At 48.1% G+C, this 20,127-nt stretch overlaps 1 protein-coding gene across 1 annotated transcript in view; it reads right to left on the reverse strand.

Moving 5' to 3' along the window:
• Window positions 1-4,287: 4,287 nt before the first annotated feature.
• The window catches only part of LOC310791534 (NACHT, LRR and PYD domains-containing protein 3-like), a gene marked incomplete at its 5' end in the record, with an annotated part of 89,673 nt that continues 73,833 nt past the window's right edge, over window positions 4,288-20,127 (reverse strand). Inside the window, 2 exons of the mRNA XM_083653208.1 lie at window positions 4,288-5,029; window positions 14,384-14,426. Of these exons, the coding sequence (XP_083509334.1) occupies window positions 4,494-5,029; window positions 14,384-14,426 (579 nt within the window). The 3' untranslated portion in view covers window positions 4,288-4,493. The remainder of the gene's footprint in view (window positions 5,030-14,383; window positions 14,427-20,127) is intronic.

Here is a 20,127-nt window from a genome sequence, read left to right on the forward strand (position 1 = left end):
CCTGTGAAGCTATGTTTCTTGAGGACAGTTGGTCGTGTGTGGACGCACAGACCTGTGAAGCTATGTTTCTTGAGGACAGCTGGTCGTGTGTGGACACACAGACCTGTGAAGCTACTGTTTCTTGAGGACAGTTGGTCGTCTGTGGATGCACAGACCTGTAGAACTGATGATTAGGACTGTTTGGTAACTAACGTAGCAGAAGCTACGGGAGTAGCAAGCAACTCCACGTGACATAATAGAGTTGCACCTTCTCAAACTAATAGGATATTTGATCATCTACATGCAACACTTATCACATTTGGGGATTGTGGATTTCCTAAGCATCCAGCCTTTGAATGAAGACCAGAACAAGCGACATCCCAAGTGGTCCAAATGAAACCGATGCCATGGAGCTGGGTATCACCAAGCCAACCATGCCCCAGTTCAGAGCGACGCCATGACGGATAGCGCAGAAGATCAAGAAGACCAGTGAATTAATGAACTGTAATCTTTACCCTGCTGCCTAAACAGAGATCACTTGCAAACACATAAGTGAGTAAGTTTCACTCTCACGTCAATACACTAGAGATAATAATAATAATAATAATACATTCAATTTATATAGCGCTTTTCTAAGTACTCAAAGTCGCTTTACACACAGAGTAAAATCATTTATACATTTGTAATAGGAAAATAAATAAAAAATAAGAAAATAAGAGATGGGGTTAGCAGGTGAAGGCGAGTGTGAAGAGGTGGGTTTTGAGGGCCTGTTTGAAAGATGGTAGGGTGTTTGCTTGACGGATGTGGATGGGGAGAGTGTTCCAGAGGGAGGGTGCAGCAACTGAGAAGGCCCTGTCGCCCCAGGTCCGGAGCTTGGTCCTGGGGATCTTCAAGCAGTTTGTGTCTCCAGACCTGAGGCTGCGAGTGGGGGCGTGGTGGGGGAGGAGATCAGAGAGGTAGGGGGGGGGGGGCAGGTTGTTTAGGGCTTTGTAAGTGATGAGTAGTATTTTGAAGTTGATCCTATATTTGACTGGGAGCCAGTGGAGGTCATGAAGGACAGGGGTGATATGGTCTCAGCGGCGGGTGGAGGTGAGGAGGCGGGCAGCAGAGTTCTGTACATATTGAAGTTTATTGAGGATTTTGTTGGGTGAGCCATAGAGGATACTATTGCAGTAGTCGAGTCTGGAGGTTATGAGGGCATGGATGAGGGTTTCAGCGGCGGAGAAGGACAGGGAGGGGCGGAGGAGAGCAATGTTCCTGAGATGAAAGAAGCCGGTTTTGGTGACATGGTTGGCATGGGGAAGGAAGGAGAGGGTGGGGTCAAGGATGAGGCCGAGGTTGCGGACTTGGGTGGAGGGGGTGATGTTGGAGCCGTCGATGTTAAGTGTAAAGTCCTGAGCAGAGCGGGTGAGGGAGTTTGGGCCAATGATGAGGATTTCGGATTTATTGCAGTTGAGATTTCATCTTACATTGGGAATAAAGGCTAATGGTAAGGGAGGACTTTGTTGGCTAAGCCTTAATGATTGGGTTAGGCCAGCGGTTCTCAAAGTTTAGACGGCGTCTCCACTGGGGGGCGCAAGACAACTTGAGAGGAGGTGCGGTCGTGAGTGGAAACATCTAAGAAGAAAATGCGCAACCAGAGACGGTGGGATATCAAATCTCTGGTGCTACTTGGCCATGCTGCACAATGGCTACGCAGCCTCCACCGCACGAATCAGCCGGGGGCGGAGCTCCTGCAGTCTGGCTGCCTGAGGCGAGTGAGGAGCTGTCAGAGGAGAAGCTCCAGGGAGAAGGAAATCATGATTTCTTTAAATGTGTGTTTCACAAATCCAATCACGGCAGTTCTTTGTATGTACATCAAGCACATGTGCCCATGTTTTTGTATCTGTTGGGGAGCTATTTCTGATGAATCTTGTGACATTTATGGGGCTGGGAAACTGTCTGTCCGCGCTGGCCAGCCTGCAGCACACAATACAGGTTGAACGTGCAGAGAACGCAACATTTACAGGTACACAGATACACTGCACGTAGTCTCTTAAAAACGGACGGTTTGCTCTCGCAATTTTCAAGAGCTTCCGACTGATGGAAAGGGAAACTCAGGGAAAGTAATGAGCGATGATAGGGCGATATCCTGGATGTCCCGCTCGGGTAGGCTAATAGCCTCTCGTGATGGAAAAAATAATTCCCAGAGATTTTCCTATATGATTATAGAATGCATTTTGTTAGACCTACATTGTAGGCTATGTCGGGCGTGCGAGGAGCGAGAGAGAGAGAAAGAGAGAGAGAGAAAGAAAGAGAGAGAGGGAGAAAGTTATTTATTTATGTAGGCTATGTAGCCTATGTAAGCCTATGTATTTATTTAGCCTATTGAGTCTATCGGGAATTTGGAGATAGAAGATCAAAGACCCTCGCAACTTCTGCTATTACTATCACGGTGACTTCAGAGGATTAGCAGAGACATAGGCTATATGAACACCTGTCCTGTCAGGAATAAAATATTAATAAATAATTTAATAATAACGGACATTTCGAGGAAGACATGCAATCAGTCTGATTGTCTGATTGAACCAGACAATCTTATCACAAAGAAGGCTGGCTCTGATTACCAGGGGCGCCGCCAGGGATTTTGGGCCCCATGACAGGACATAGCATGGGCCCCACTGATGCCGGCGTCCGAAGGGCGGCGGCGAAAAATTTGGGCTGTTTGAAGCTGATTTAGAGGATAATATCGCATTTTAAATTATATTAGGATAACACTGTAGTGTTGTCATTATTCAGTCTTAACCATCAATATTTGCTCCTTTTCTCACCCACCTTCATCTCACCACCATCCCTGTTGAATCATCATACTCTCTCTCTGCTCTGAATACACCAGAGGGAACAAAGAAATACTATCAACTAATGACTAGAAATAATATTGATACACATGTGGAGTCCAACAGGAGTGTTTAGCATGAGACTGTTGTGATATCATTATTCAGTCTTAATATCATTATGTTCTCCTTTTCTCATTGGCTGTCATTTGTGGGCTGCTTTTCCTTTCATATAATGGTCATTATGTGGACAAATAAATTGTGTTGATCCTTCTTATTTTTTTATTACTATTATTATTATTATTATTATTAGTATTACAAATAAATCCCCACAGACCCACTGCAATTGTGCCAACTACCATGTCATTCAACACAATACTGCTCCTGTGTGTGTGTGTCTCACCTCCTTCATCAGTTAGGAGGACTGGTTCATTGGAAGGTGCCGGTGGGGGGGGGGGGGGGGGGGGGCTGTGTCTGATTCTGCATCTGTTGTGTTAGGCAAGAGCCAGGCAGGGAGGGACAACTGATTTATATGAACGGCTTGCAAACAATTGTTTGCATTGATTAAATGTTTGCTAGACAGGACAGGAGGGAAATGTAAACACTCTGTGAAGTAAGCATATTTCACTAAGGTCTAACAGGGTAATTTCCAGTAGTTAAGAAAAGTTGAATAAATGTTCAGATGGCGCCAGACAGACTAGAGTCTAGTCTGTCACTAGACAGTTCTCTAGGTTAACAGAGTGATTCACGTAGCGTAGGCTATCTGCCTCGCCTCACACAGAGACAGGCAGACAGCTGCACCAGTCCAGCTCACTCACCTGCCTTCCTATAAAACTGCGTGAGGCACTGTTGTGCTCTTTTTTCTCTCTGCTCTCTTTCTTGCCTATCCTTTCTCTTTTTGGAACCTGACTTTGCTTTTGGCATGTTGCTGGTTGCGTCTCCTCTCTGCTCTCTCCTCTCATCTGATCTCAGCGCGTACTGCGTAGTGTTGCTGCTGCCCCACGCTGCCTGGATGGGAGGCGTGCCTATTTTTCCTGTCAGTGTTGGGCAGGGAGAAACCATTTCTTGAAAATCGAAGGGGGGTGTGTATGCAAGAGGATTTTTTCTTTTTTGCCAAAAAGAAGCAATTCGTTTTACTATTACATTGAATAAAATAGTATATTCATTACAATAGGTTAATAATTTAATACTGCAAAAAATTGCCTAGTGTCCAAGCTTTTAGGGCCCTTGAAGCTGACAGGGCCCCTGTCAGCTTCAAGGGCCCTTAGAATCGTCCTACCTTTCCCCCCCTATACGGCGCCCCTGCACGCACGCATGCACACACTCACACACACGCGCGCACACACACACACACACACACACACACACACACACACACACACACGACTCAACAACAAACCTAAGCCTTCACATCATAGCAGCTCTCTCTCACACACACACACACACACACACACACACACCCTCTCTCTCTCATACACACACACACACACACACACACACACACACACACACACACACAAGCACAGACCCCCTCTCTCTCTGACACACACAAACACATGCTCACACACACACTCTCTCTCTCTCACACACACACACATACACACACACACACACACACACACACACACACACATGACTCAACAACAAACCTAAGCCTTCACATCATGTAGCAGCTGTGTTTGGTCACAGTGTGTTTCTCTCTCACTCCTCTATCTGACACAGAGACAGTGAGGCATCAGAACCAAAACCAAACCCAGGGTAAAGTGGTTCAGTGAATGAAGAGTGGAAAGTGTGGAGGTGAATCAGTTTGTCAGAGGAAACTGTGTAGAAGGACAGAGAGCCAGCAGGCCAGTCAAGATACACTGCGACTCTGTTAGAGACACAGGAGGGGAGAGGTATGGCTGTGAATCTGTTATTGTGCAGGGCAGTGTAATGATCATCAGAGCACCACAGACTCCAGGACTTTTCATTCCCTCCAAGCTCACAGTCATCACCCCCTCCTCTCCTGCTGATTCCTCTGTAAGTCACTCCTATATCAACCTGTCCTTCCCTCTCCAGCTCCCAGTAACAGCGACCAGTCAAACCATCTCTACACAGCAGCTGAGTGTAGGAGTCAAATCTCTCTGGGTGATCAGGATATGGCTGCTTCTCTCTCACCCTCGTCACCTTTCTGTTGTCTTCAGACAGGAGGAGGTGTCTCTCTGCTGTGTTTGGGTCCAGTGTGAGATCACAGGCATCTGATGAGACAACAAGACTCAATACAACAGCAGCTTCTCATCTAACACATCTGTTGTGTTTATTATTGTCTGATTTACATTTATTTGCTTCAATCACTGAATTCAACCTGTTTATATTTGAGACCTGCGTCTTTATGCTGCTGCTGTTTAGTTTCTTTCACACACAAAAGCTCAGCAAAGTTAGTAAAGACTATATTTATATTTGAACCAGTATGAATATGACTTGAATAAAAATGACCATATAGAGTCCTAGTGTCCTTACACAGCAACACAAGCAGACTAACACTTTACTAAAGACATGAACTCTCTCTCTCTCTCTCACTCACACACACACGCATGCACGCACACGCACACACGTACACACACACACACACGCACGCACACACGCACGCACACGCATGCACACACGCACGTGCACACGCACGCACACACACGTGCGCACACGCACGCACACACACACACGCACGCACGCACGCACACACACACACACGCATGCATACGCATGCACACACGCACGTGGAAAATCTTGGTTTTGATGCTATTCAGCCCTAGCCCTTGGCCCTCGCCCTCGATCCACAGGAGAATTGGGATACCCCTTCCCCTCACATGAACGCACAAAACTAAGGGGAAGGGCTAAGAGGAAGAATTGGGATTGGGCCACACACACAGAGGGGGGAGAGAGACTGAGGGAGAGAGGAGAAGCAGGGAGAGAGAGGACAGGGGGGAAAGAGAGGAGAGGGAGAGAGAGGAGAGGGAGAGAGAGAGAGAGAGAGAGAGGGAGAGAGACTGAGGGAGAGAGAGAGACTGAGGGAGAGAGGAGAAGCAGGGAGAGAGAGGACAGGGGGGAAAGAGAGGAGAGGGAGAGAGAGGAGAGAGAGGAGAGGGAGAGAGAGAGAGGAGAGGCTGAGGGAGAGAGAGGAGGGAGAGAGAGAGGGAGAGAGAGGGAGAGAGAGAGAGAGAGAGACTGAGGGAGAGAGAGGAGGGGGAGAGAGAGGGAGAGAGAGAGAGAGGGGGAGAGAGAGAGAGAGAGAGAGAGAGGAGGGAGATGAGAGGGAGGGTGAGAGACTGAGGGAGCGAGAGGAGGGGGAGAGAGAGGAGAGGGAGAGAGAGGAGGGGAGGGAGATGAGAGGGAGGGCGAGAGACTGAGGGAGAGAGAGGAGAGGGAGAGAGAGGAGGGGGAGAGGAGGAGAGGGAGGGAGAGAGAGGAGAAGGAGAGGAGGAGAGGGAGGGAGAGAGGAGAGGGAGGGTGAGAGAGGAGAGGGGGGAAAGAGAGGAGAGGGAGGGAGAGAGAGGAGAGAGAGGAGAGGGAGAGAGAGGAGAGAGAGGAGAGGGAGAGAGAGAGAGGAGAGGCTGAGGGAGAGAGAGGAGGGAGAGAGAGGGAGAGAGAGAGAGAGAGACTGAGGGAGAGAGAGGAGGGGGAGAGAGAGAGAGAGGGAGAGAGACTGAGGGAGAGAGAGGAGGGGGAGAGAGAGAGAGAGAGAGGGAGAGGAGGGAGATGAGAGGGAGGGCGAGAGACTGAGGGAGAGAGAGGAGGGGGAGAGAGAGGAGAGGGAGAGAGAGGAGGGGAGGGAGATGAGAGGGAGAGAGAGAGGGAGAGGAGGGGAGGGAGATGAGAGGGAGGGCGAGAGACTGAGGGAGAGAGAGGAGAGGGAGAGAGAGGAGGGGGAGAGGAGGAGAGGGAGGGAGAGAGAGGAGAAGGAGAGGAGGAGAGGGAGGGAGAGAGGAGAGGGAGGGTGAGAGAGGAGAGGGGGGAAAGAGAGGAGAGGGAGGGAGAGAGACTGAGGGAGAGAGAGGGAGGGAGAGGAGAGGGAGAGAGAGAGACTGAGGGAGAGAGAGGGAGGGAGAGGGAGAGACTAAGGGAGAGAGAGAGAGGGAGAGAGAGAGCGACACACACACACACACACACACACACAAAACACATCACCCCCCCCCCCCCCACACACACACACACACACACACACACACACCGCCCCTTTCCTCTCTCTATTTCAAGCACTATCAATATGTAAATGTATGATTCAATACAAAATATTGTTGATGGTTGTTGTTGGAAGTGGAACTACCTGTATTTTGTTACAGTAACATCATGTTTCTGTTCTGTATGTTACAAACTGTTTTTGTTTTGTTCTCCCTCTGTCTGTACTAACATGTACTATGTGCTTTATACTGTAACTCACTATGGTCATGCTAATAAAGCCTCTTTGAATTGAATTGACTGAGAGATAGGGAGAGAGGGAGAGAGAGAGGGAGGGAGAGAATGAGGGAGAGAGAGAGGGAGAGGAGGAGAGGGAGAGAGATGAGAGGGAGAGAGATAAGCGAGAGATGAGGGAGAGAGAGAGGGGGAGAAACTGGCGGAGAGAGAGAGGGAGGGAGAGAGACTGAGGGAGGGAGAGGAGAGGGAGAGAGACTGAGGGAGAGAGAGGAGAGGGAGGGAGAGAGGGAGGGAGAGAGAGGAGAGGGAGAGGAGGAGAGGGAGGGAGAGAGAGGAGAGGGAGAGAGACTGAGGGAGAGAGAGGAGAGGGAGAGGAGGAGAGGGAGGGAGAGAGAGGAGAGGGAGAGAGACTGAGGGAGAGAGAGGAGAGGGAGAGAGAGGAGAGGGAGAGAGACTGAGGGAGAGAGAGGAGAGGGAGAGGAGGAGAGGGAGGGAGAGAGAGGAGAGGGAGAGGGAGAGAGGAGGAGAGGGAGAGAGAGAGACTAAGGGAGAGAGAGAGAGGGAGAGGGAGAGAGAGAGCGACACACACACACACACACACACACACACACACACACACACACACACACACAGACACACACACACACACACACACACACACACCTCTCCAGAAAAACACATCACCCCCCCACACACACACACCGCCCCTTCCCTCTCTCTATTTCAAGCACAATCAATATGTAAATGGTAAATGGTAAATGGCCTGCATTTATATAGCGCTTTTATCCAAAGTGCTTTACAGTCAGTAGGTACATTCACCCATTCACACACCGATGGCGGCAGGTTACCACGCAGGGTGCTGCCACACCAACGGAGCAATTTGGGGTTCGGTGTCTTGCCCAAGGACACTTCAACATGCAGACTGGAGGAGCCGGGAATCGAACCACCGACCTCTTTTATCCAAAGCGATTAGTGGACGACCCGCTCTACCTCCTGAGCTACAGCCGCCCCATATACAGTATATATCTGTATATATTTCAATACAAAATATTGTTGACACGGTTGTTGTTGGAACTACCTGTATTTTGTTACAGTAACATAATGTTTCTGTTCTGTATGTTACAAACTGTTTTTGTTTTGTTCTCCCTCTGTCTGTACTAACATGTACTATGTGCTTTATACTGTAACTCACTATGGTCATGCCAATAAAGCCTCTTTGAATTGAATTGACTGAGGGAGAGAATGAGGGAGAGAGAGAGGGGGAGAAACTGGGGGAGAGAGAGAGGGGGAGGAGGAGAGGGAGGGAGAGAGAGAGGGAGAGGAGGGAGAGAGAGGAGAGGGAGAGAGACTGACGCCTCGTGCACACCTACAATGGCAAAAATCGCTTTTCCGCTGTGTCACAGCGTTTTGTGGGCGTGGAAACCAGCTTCCAGCTTGGAGCTGTAGAAACCTTTTCAGGTCGAGGTACACAGGAGGGTGGGGGGACGAAATGTGTAGGAAGAGCTGTCATTGGGTAGCTTAACGAAAGGTCCCGCCCTAGTCCCGCCCCGCGAGCGTTAAGCGGCTCAGAGACAAGCCGCCTCTAGTCTGCAACAGCGAAACGCTGGCCGGTTCCAGCGGCAGGGGGCGCGAGGTTGAAATGGACCAATCAGACGTGGAAGTAGAGCAAGACAGCCTATCAAGATGCAGCGTCAAAGAGGCTTTCACAGGAGGCATGCCGCAGAGCGTTTCATGGTGTGCACGAGCCGTGAGGGAGAGAGACTGAGGGAGAGAGAGAGGGGGAGAAACTGGGGGAGAGAGAGGAGAAGGAGGGAGAGAGAGGAGAGGAAGGGATACTGAGGGAGAGAGAGGAGAGGGAGAGAGACTGAGGGAGAGAGAGGAGAGGGAGAGAGACTGAGGGAGAGAGAGGAGAGGGAGAGAGACTGAGGGAGAGAGAGGAGAGGGAGAGAGACTGAGGGAGAGAGAGGAGAGGGAGAGAGACTGAGGGAGAGAGAGGAGAGGGAGAGAGACTGAGGGAGAGAGAGGAGAGGGAGAGAGACTGAGGGAGAGAGAGGAGAGGGAGAGAGACTGAGGGAGAGAGAGAGTTAACCAATGAACCAGAGACACACCTCATGGGACACAACACCCACAGAAACAGATCCTTAAGAGATCCTTAAAGTCGAGCTGAACCCAAGAATGACTTTTCTTTTCTTTTAGTTCAAATACCTGGGTATGCAGTGCACCTATTTAATAATGTATGCAAAACAAATCACACAAATCTAATTTCTTTAGTTTTTCACACTTTTTCACATCAACAGTTCGTTTTTCAAGATTTCATTGATAACAGTAATGTACAGTTTGCTGACGTCACCTAGTACTATCAGATTTGTACCCCATTTCAACCAATCATATCACGACATGCAGCTGTCAATCAAATCTTCATTTCAGGATCATTTTCTCTTCCAAATGAAGGGGAAAATGGCGCCTAGTGCCTGTCATCTGGCAGAGTTTCTAGCCCATAAACTAACTACTAACTTGAGCAATTATGCAAACTAAATCAAACGGTAATGTCTAAGAATGCAAAGAAATGTAACTGGCTCGTTAAAACACGCATTCCAGGAATATTATTTACATTTATAACGATAATGGCGCGCACCTCCAAGCCTGACAGCCTCCCTCCATTGCCTCATAAGAAGCAATGGAGGCCCAGAGAACTGAGAGTGTGTAAACAGTGTTCTTCAGGGGAAATAGAAAGTGAGGTCCATTTTCTCCTCTCCTGCCCCCTGCGGTCAGAGAGGCCTTCCTGCAGCAGCTCAGAGCAGCAGTCAGCAGACTGCCCCCTGCTGTCAGAGAGGCCTTCCTGCAGCAGGTCAGAGCAGCAGTCAGCAGACTGCCCCCTGCTGTCAGAGAGGCCTTCCTGCAGCAGCTCAGAGCAGCAGTCAGCAGACTGCCCCCTGCTGTCAGAGAGGCCTTCCTGCAGCAGCTCAGAGCAGCAGTCAGCAGACTGCCCCCTGCTGTCAGAGAGGCCTTCCTGCAGCAGCTCAGAGCAGCAGACTCGTCATATCAGGGAAAAACGTGTGATGAACTGATGAAACTGTTTAGGTGAAGAACCACAATTGACAGACTTAGCTGCACAATATGTAGGCTAACACTCTGCCATGACATTAGAGGGAAAAACCATGAATTAATATGATCTGTTGACATGTGACTACTGTATGTATTGTAACTGTAATCAATTGTATTTTATTAATGTTATTTTGTTTTATCAATTCTTTATGCTTTGGCAATATTGTACTTGAGACATTCATGCCAATAAAGCGAATTTGAATTTGAGAGACTGAGGGAGAGAGAGGAGAAGAGGGAGGGAGAGAGACTGAGGGAGAGAGGAGGAGAGGGAGAGGAGCAGAGGGAGGGAGAGAGACTGAGGGAGAGAGAGGTGAGCGAGAGGAGCTGAGGGAGAGAGAGAGACTGAGGGAGAGAGGAGGAGAAGGAGAGGAGCAGAGGGAGGGAGAGAGACTAAGGGAGAGAGGAGGAGAGGGAGAGGAGCAGAGGGAGGGAGAGAGACTGAGGGAGAGAGGAGGAGAAGGAGAGGAGCAGAGGGAGGGAGAGAGACTAAGGGAGAGAGGAGGAGAGGGAGAGGAGCAGAGGGAGGGAGAGAGACTGAGGGAGAGAGGAGGAGAAGGAGAGGAGCAGAGGGAGGGAGAGAGACTGAGGGAGAGAGGAGGAGAAGGAGAGGAGCAGAGGGAGGGGGAGAGACTGATGGAGAGAGGAGGAGAGGGAGAGGAGCAGAGGGAGGGAGAGAGACTGATGGAGAGAGGAGGAGAGGGAGGGAGAGAGACTAAGGGAGAGAGGAGGAGAGGGAGAGGAGCAGAGGGAGGGAGAGAGACTGATGGAGAGAGGAGGAGAGGGAGGGAGAGAGACTGATGGAGAGAGGAGGAGAGGGAGAGGAGCAGAGGGAGGGAGAGAGATTGAGGGAGAGAGGAGGAGAGGGAGAGGAGCAGAGGGAGGGAGAGAGACTGAGGGAGAGAGAGGAGAGCGAGAGGAGCAGAGGGAGGGAGAGAAAACAGTCTCATCTACATCCGGCGAATGCAGCTAAACAGTCTGTACGTTACACCCCCAGAACATGCACAAGGAAGTTGGGAAAAAACCTTCAGACTGGAAGGAAGTTCGACGGAATCCGACCAATCACAACACGTGTGTCCACGAAAAATGCGGCATATTGGATTCAGATTGGCCTAATGAGCGGAAGACCCGCCTTTCTTCTTCCCATTCCGGTTGGTGCATGATTCTCCCCCACGAATTACAGACGGTATGGCGGAAGCATTTGAAAATTGCGGAAGCCAACTCATCTGTTCTAAGAGACTAGAGGGAGAGAGACTGAGGGAGAGAGGAGGAGAGGGAGAGGAGCAGAGGGAGGCAGAGAGACTGAGGGAGAGAGGAGCAGAGGGAGAGGAGGAGAGGGAGGCAGAGAGACTGAGGGAGAGAGGAGCAGAGGGAGAGGAGGAGAGGGAGGGAGAGAGGCTGAGGGAGAGAGGAGGAGAGGGAGAGAGACTGACGGAGAGAGGAGGAGAGGGAGAGGAGCAGAGGGAGGGAGACTGAGGGAGAGAGAGAGGTTGAGGAGCAGAGGGAGGGAGAGAGACTGATGGAGAGGAGGAGAGGGAGAGAGACTGATGGAGAGGAGGAGAGGGAGAGGAGGAGAGGGAGGGAGGGAGACTGAGGGAGAGAGGAGATTACATTTCAGCAGCCCTGCCTGCTGCTACAGCGTGATTGGCTGCCCTTCTGTATTTCCGTCTTCAATTGGTCGATTTCGAAATGGCCCCTCCTTCCCTCCCTGCCGCCTGACGCTCGTCACCTTGCAAAGCATGCTGGCCACAATCGCACGCAGCTTCATTGCAGCTGAGCTCACAACCGAAACGACTCATGCAGACTCACCCAAAGAGCAGCCGCCAGCAGCCAGGCAGCACAGACAGGCAGAGCCTCGCTTGTGACAAACGCTGCAAAGCCACCAGAGACACACCCACGGAGGGAGGAGTTTGAAGGAGAGGGGGGTTTCCTGCTGCTATGGAGGAAATTACTGTTCAAAACTATTGTTTAGATGTCTGACGTCTTACGCCAAAAATAAATGGTTAAAGTGACTGTTCTATCGAATTTCACAAAAAGCCATTTATCTCAGAATAAATTTTCAGACGCTGAAACCATGCTGTATTCTACTGCTAATGCCTACATAACTACTAACTCTACAAACTAACTCTTTTAGACAGAGAAAGCACACATTCTATTAGTTCTTTTGAGATCATTTGTGTTCACAAAATCTTAGCAGAAAAGAATCCTCGGCTCTTGTAAGATGAGCCAGAATCCTCAAAAAAAAACCTTGGCAGAACCTACCTACAGTATTGAAAAAACGGCTGGCAGTGAATGTGTTAAAATAAAATCCGTCAACCTGGTGCATTCGAGAGCAAAATGAAGAGGCTAAATCTACGAAGAACTACACACATCTCTAATGTGTTGCGACTTTACAAATAATTAGGCCTAAACAATTAATATTAAATGTATTTACACATTGTGCACAAATTGCATTCATTGTGACAAATTTACAATAGTTAATATCCAGCCAGAATCATTGCAAATGGATGTTCAAGGTATCAGTTAGCAATAGCATCCAGTTAATCAATGCCTAATGACAGCCAGATTCCGTTAAAAAAAAAAAAAAAAAAAAAAAAAGTTTCCCTTTCTCCGAGATGATGCTCCAGTCATTCAGTCAAATAAACAGAAGCCAGCTGCTCATCAAACATACTCCTCTTTAAATGGCAAACCAAGTGAGGTCACAGTAGCCTACGATTTGGATATTTAATTGTGCTGCAGGGTGATGTCCATCAGGCACAAAGAGAAGCACCTTCTGCTTCCAGAAGACCCTACACACAACAACCAGCAGAGGGTGACAAAAGGAATACAAAACAGATCTGGCTCCAGCATGTATGTATGTATGCTACGGTATGTATGTATGTATGTGTGTGTGTGTGTGTGTGTGTGTGTGTGTGTGTGTATGTGTGTGTGTGTGTGTGTGTGTGTGTGTGTGTGTGTGTGTGTGTGCGTGCGCATCTGTGTGTGTGTATGTGTGCTAATGGGTGTGTGTGTGTGTGTGTGTGTGTGTGCGCGTCTGTGTGTGTGTGTGCGTGCGCGTCTGTGTGTGTGTGTGTGTGTATGTGTGTTTATGTGTATATGTGTGTGTGTGTTCGCGCGCGTGTATGTGTGTGTGTGCATGTGTGTTTGTGTGTATGTGTGTTAATGTGTATGTGTGTGTGTGTGTGTGTGTGTGTGTGTGTGTGTGTGCTCGCGTGTGTATGTATGTGTGTGTGTGTGTGCTCTGCTTCTGCTCAGACTGACTCCTATAATCAAGTTGTGGAGGCAGGGTAGGTAGCGCTGTCTGTTAGTCACCATGTGACCCCATGTCACTTTTGTGACCGATACACCCAACACACACACACACACACACACACACACACACACACACACACACACACACACACACACACACACACACACACACACCTCAACCCATGCACACAGACTCGGCATAACACCACCTACTGGCAAACACAGAAAGTGGTTTATCTCTAGAACTATTTGTCGGATCAACTTCAAACTTTGTGAGGGCGCTTAAAGGATAATTGCGTTTTTTTCCCAACCTGGACCCTATTTTCCACACTGTATGTGTCTAAGGGACTTATCGTGACATCATTTTTTCAGATTGGTTGAGTACTCACCAAGCTAGCCTTGTTTACAGCTCGAGCATTATCATCAAACAACTACCAGTGTAACCCAGTCGGGCAATTGCGCACCGTCATTCCACGGTTCATTCTCAGTAAAAAGAAAAAATGGACAGCTTGAATTTCAGGTCGCAATTTTTTCTCTCTGTAGTGATCTGACCTGGGACGTTTGAATGCAAGTAAATAAACAAACAGATAAATAAATAAATAATTAGGCCCGCATTTATTTTTCAAAACGTGTAGCGACATCTGGCCACTGAAAGGGAATGGTGTCTATATGGGACTTGGCTTTTAATTGAAGTTTTATGGTATTAACAGACTGACAGTTCATTTCTTCAATTTCATCATAACACATTTTGTCAGCCATCTTCTTTCAGAATAGGATTTGAATGAATAGATGTCACACATGAGCTTTCTATTTCAATAGAAACTGAATCAAACTAAATACACACTTACACTTCCTCAGGCCTGGTTTCAACCACCGCACTGCATCATGGTCCACACTGTGGGGGAGGGGGGTAAATAAAGTTAGACAGCATCATCTCTTTGATCATGAACAAATAACCTTCATAACTTTCCATAGGAGGGATTTTTCCAGACGCCGTCACTAATATCCTCCATTCAAAATCAAACAATATTCCTCAGCTTCTAGCAGCTCTGTTCACACTGACTTCATGAATCAGAGTCAATGTTCATGTTGGTGCAGACCTGAGTCACATGACCAGACTGAGTCTGTACGCTAACACGAGTCACTCCACTCCTGTCAATAATGTCTGTAACCATAGTAACGTTTACTGCAGACCAATATGGCGGCTTCCTGTGTTTTTAGTTTACTGGACACTAGTAGCACCAGTAATCAGAGGCCTCAGTTCTCTATCAGATTTTAATAAACCTCCACTGACAGACAGCGGCGTGGTTTCTCTTCTCCCACCTCATGAACTTTAGACTTTAAAGAAAAACTACATTTGGCCTCAAGACACAGAACTGGAGGAGCAGCTGCAGTGTTGAGGAGACAGACTGATAGAAAATAACTGGAGGAGCAGCTGCAGTGTTGAGGAGACAGACTGATAGAAAATAACTGGAGGAGCAACTGCAGTGTTGAGGAGACAGACTGATAGATAATAACTGGTGAAGCAGCTGCAGTGTTGAGGAGACAGACTGATAGAGAATAACTGGAGGAGCAGCTGCAGTGTTGAGGAGACAGACTGATAGAAAATAACTGGTGGAGCAGCTGCAGTGTTGAGGAGACAGACTGATAGAAAATAACTGGTGGAGCAGCTGCAGTGTTGAGGAGACAGACTGATAGAGAATAACTGGTGGAGCAGCTGCAGTGTTGAGGAGACAGACTGATAGATAATAACTGGTGGAGCAGCTGCAGTGTTGAGGAGACAGACTGATAGAGAATAACTGGTGGAGCAGCTGCAGTGTTGAGGAGACAGACTGATAGAAAATAACTGGTGGAGCAGCTGCAGTGTTGAGGAGACAGACTGATAGAAAATAACTGGAGGAGCAGCTGCAGTGTTGAGGAGACAGACTGATAGAAAATAACTGGAGGAGCAGCTGTAGTGTTGAGACAGACTGATAGAAAATAACTGGTGGAGCAGCTGCAGTGTTGAGGAGACAGACTGATAGAGAATAACTGGTGGAGCAGCTGCAGTGTTGAGGAGACAGACTGATAGAAAATAACTGGAGGAGCAGCTGCAGTGTTGAGGAGACAGACTGATAGAAAATAACTGGAGGAGCAACTGCAGTGTTGAGGAGACAGACTGATAGATAATAACTGGTGAAGCAGCTGCAGTGTTGAGGAGACAGACTGATAGAGAATAACTGGAGGAGCAGCTGCAGTGTTGAGGAGACAGACTGATAGAAAATAACTGGTGGAGCAGCTGCAGTGTTGAGGAGACAGACTGATAGATATTAACTGGTGGAGCAGCTGCAGTGTTGAGGAGACAGACTGATAGAAAATAGCTGGTGGAGCAGCTGCAGTGTTGAGGAGACAGACTGATAGAAAATAACTGGTGGAGCAGCTGCAGTGTTGAGGAGACAGACTGATAGAGAATAACTGGTGGAGCAGCTGCAGTGTTGAGGAGACAGACTGATAGATAATAACTGGTGGAGCAGCTGCAGTGTTGAGGAGACAGACTGATAGAGAATAACTGGTGGAGCAGCTGCAGTGTTGAGGAGACAGACTGATAGATAATAACTGGAGGAGCAGCTGCAGTGTTGAGGAGACAGACTGATAGAAAATAACTGGAGGAGCAGCTGCAGTGTTGAGGAGACAGACTGATAGAAAATAACTGGAGGAGCAGCTGCAGTGTTGAGGAGACAGACTGATAGATAATAACTGGTGGAGCAGCTGCAGTGTTGAGGAGACAGACTGATAGAAAATAACTGGTGGAGCAGCTGCAGTGTTGAGGAGACAGACTGATAGAAAATAACTGGAGGAGCAGCTGCAGTGTTGAGGAGACAGACTGATAGATAATAACTGGTGGAGCAGCTGCAGTGTTGAGTAGACAGACTGATAGATAATAACTGGTGGAGCAGCTGCAGTGTTGAGGAGACAGACTGATAGAAAATAACTGGTGGAGCAGCTGCAGTGTTGAGGAGACAGACTGATAGAAAATAACTGGAGGAGCAGCTGCAGTGTTGAGGAGACAGACTGATAGCTAATAACTGGTGGAGCAGCTGCAGTGTTGAGGAGACAGACTGATAGATAATAACTGGTGGAGCAGCTGCAGTGTTGAGGAGACAGACTGATAGATAAAAACTGGAGGAGCAGCTGCAGTGTTGAGGAGACAGACTGATAGATAATAACTGGTGGAGCAGCTGCAGTGTTGAGGAGACAGACTGATAGAGGATAACTGGTGGAGCAGCTGCAGTGTTGAGGAGACAGACTGATAGATAATAACTGGTGGAGCAGCTGCAGTGTTGAGGAGACAGACTGATAGAAAATAACTGGTGGAGCAGCTGCAGTGTTGAGGAGACAGACTGATAGAAAATAACTGGAGGAGCAGCTGCAGTGTTGAGACAGACTGATAGAAAATATCTGGAGGAGCAGCTGCAGTGTTGAGGAGACAGACTGATAGAAAATAACTGGTGGAGCAGCTGCAGTGTTGAGGAGACAGACTGATAGAGGATAACTGGTGGAGCAGCTGCAGTGTTGAGGAGACAGACTGATAGATAATAACTGGTGGAGCAGCTGCAGTGTTGAGGAGACAGACTGATAGAAAATAACTGGAGGAGCAGCTGCAGTGTTGAGGAGACAGACTGATAGAAAATAACTGGTGGAGCAGCTGCAGTGTTGAGGAGACAGACTGATAGAGAATAACTGGAGGAGCAGCTGCAGTGTTGAGGAGACAGACTGATAGAAAATAACTGGTGGAGCAGCTGCAGTGTTGAGGAGACAGACTGATAGAAAATAACTGGTGGAGCAGCTGCAGTGTTGAGGAGACAGACTGATAGAAAATAACTGGAGGAGCAGCTACAGTGTTGAGGAGACAGACTGATAGAAAATAACTGGTGGAGCAGCTGCAGTGTTGAGGAGACAGACTGATAGAAAATAACTGGAGGAGCAGCTACAGTGTTGAGGAGACAGACTGATAGAGAATAACTGGTGGAGCAGCTGCAGTATTGAGGAGACAGACTGATAGAAAATAACTGGAGGAGCAGCTGCAGTGTTGAGGAGACAGACTGATAGAAAATAACTGGAGGAGCAGCTGCAGTGTTGAGGAGACAGACTGATAGAAAATAACTGGAGGAGCAGCTGCAGTATTGAGGAGACAGACTGATAGATAATAACTGGTGGAGCAGCTGCAGTGTTGAGGAGACAGACTGATAGAGAATAACTGGTGGAGCAGCTGCAGTGTTGAGGAGACAGACTGATAGATAATAACTGGTGGAGCAGCTGCAGTGTTGAGGAGACAGACTGATAGAAAATAACTGGAGGAGCAGCTGCAGTGTTGATGAGACAGACTGATAGAAAATAACTGGTGGAGCAGCTGCAGTGTTGAGGAGAGACTCTTTAAATTAACGGTAACACTTTACAATACTGGTGCAAACATGTGCATGAATGCATGCTTAACTCATGATGAATTAAGCCATTAATTGATGCTTACCGCATCATCAACTAATGAAAGGTATGTTTGATGAACACACCGAGTCATATATGAATTACTATTAATTAAGTAGGCTATGCCTATATCATCATAGTTAATTCCTCATCAACACATACATTAACACACTGTGTTCAATAATACCGTAATTCATGTGTTAATTACCACTATTAATGTCACTTTTCCCCAACCAATCTGCATTTTCCTTCCTTCTTAGCTATGTTTTATTCCTGCTGTAATTTGCCCTGTTTTTAATATGTATTTATGTTCTTATTACGTGAAACTGTTTTTATATGCACTGTAAGGCGACCTTGGGTGTTCTGCAACCGGAACTTTAGCGTTACCAGACCGCAATGCCGATAGCCCACATCAGAACCAGCTGAGCGAGGCGGTGTGCAGCGTGTCGGGACCGGCTGGATCTAACCTCTCCCAGCAATTAGCTCGTTCATCATGGGCATTCCTTCCTCTTCGAAGCTTGGTCCACTGCAGGGACACAGAACATGTGGCCAGTGTTTTGTGCCTATCTTACCGGGTGTCTAAATGCACGACCCAGCAGGCCAGCCACCCCCTACCACTACCCAGGCTAAGAGCCGCTCTCCCGGCCCGACACCCAGGGCAGCCCCCCTACTACCACGGGTAAACCCAGCCCCACGTGACCTGCTCTCAGACCTGTTGACTAGTGAGCAGGGTCTGTCTGAGAGCAGGTCACAGGGGGCTGGGTTTACCCAGGCTACCACCACCCAACCCCTACCCGCCCTGCCCCTCACCTTGCCTGGGTCCCACACCTCCGGCCGAGAGCCCTTCAGAACCTCTTAGCCGGGTACGGCTTTCAGCAGCTGTAGTTATCATTCCGATGTTGCTGCTCTGATATAGGCTATGCGTGTAGTAGCCCGCCTTGGTAGCCCCGAACCAGACCAACTCCAACACATTCTCTGACGTTGTATCCACTGTGCATCTCCAACAGACATCAAACACTGGATGTATGTCTTGCAGGCTCTATATGCCAAGAACCACATATATGTATGAGTTAAGTGTTGTGCCTCACAAGTGCCTATATCATTATGTATGAATTAATAGTTATGTGCCACAGATTGTAAAGTCACAACATACTTATGTATTAATTAATAGTTTTGTGCCACATATTGTAAAGTCACAACATAATGATATCCTCACAAATCATTAGCTAATGTAGATGGATGCTGATCATGAAATCACTTTTATACAGTATAGCAACACAATTGCATGCATTCCAGTCATGAGAACAATTCAAAATATATAGGTAATCAGTGAAGACCATCATTGGAGTTATAAAAGCACATTTATTTATCAAGTTTGTGAACATGTCCATTCTGCCCTGGAGCAAGGACTCGCTCTCCAGTGCCCCTTGTCTGTATCAGCTTGGGGGAAACAGTCTGGCCTCTCCCCTCTCATCCCCACGGCCCGCGTTGCTCGATCTCTCCAACGGGTCCAACTCCAACTTCCAGCTCTCGTCCTTTTTCACTTGTGTTGCTCTTCACTTCCCGAACCAACGTGACTGTAGCGACAGGTCTCCACCATGCACGCACACACAACAAGCAAGCTAGCTAAACCACAAGCTAGCTAAATTGCTAACGCTAAATTGCTACGGCTAGCTACCTGAAACTCTAACAAACCCGCTCGTTCCTCTTGCGATTGGTATCCATTCGACACTGCCACCGCCACTGTGACCGACTCTTAGGCTTTGCAGTTTGTACTCTTCGTAGAATAATTAGAACACGGAGGCTGCTGATATTTGCAAAACGACCACCACCTTGTGCAAAGCTGAGCTAGTTGCTCTCGACCACGAGAATAAGTGTCAAGAAAGACATGGCACACAAACAATTACTTCCGTTGCCTCAGCCTGCCATCAAAAATAAAAGCACGCAGAGCGCAGTACTGCGTAGCTGGTTACAACATGAATTTCGACTTTTATTCTGAAAGTCTTGGCCGGAAACAATATGTTTTCTCGTGGCTACCTTGACAGTGGCCCAGTAATAGCACGCTCACTCAGATGCCAGATTGGGTAAATGGATGCCAGATTGGGTAAACCCATGGGCAAGCCTCTTTTAG

The sequence above is a fragment of the Poromitra crassiceps genome, assembly GCF_964638095.1.
Source record: "Poromitra crassiceps genome assembly, chromosome: 16".
In the NCBI taxonomy this organism is placed as follows: Eukaryota; Metazoa; Chordata; class Actinopteri; order Beryciformes; family Melamphaidae; genus Poromitra; species Poromitra crassiceps.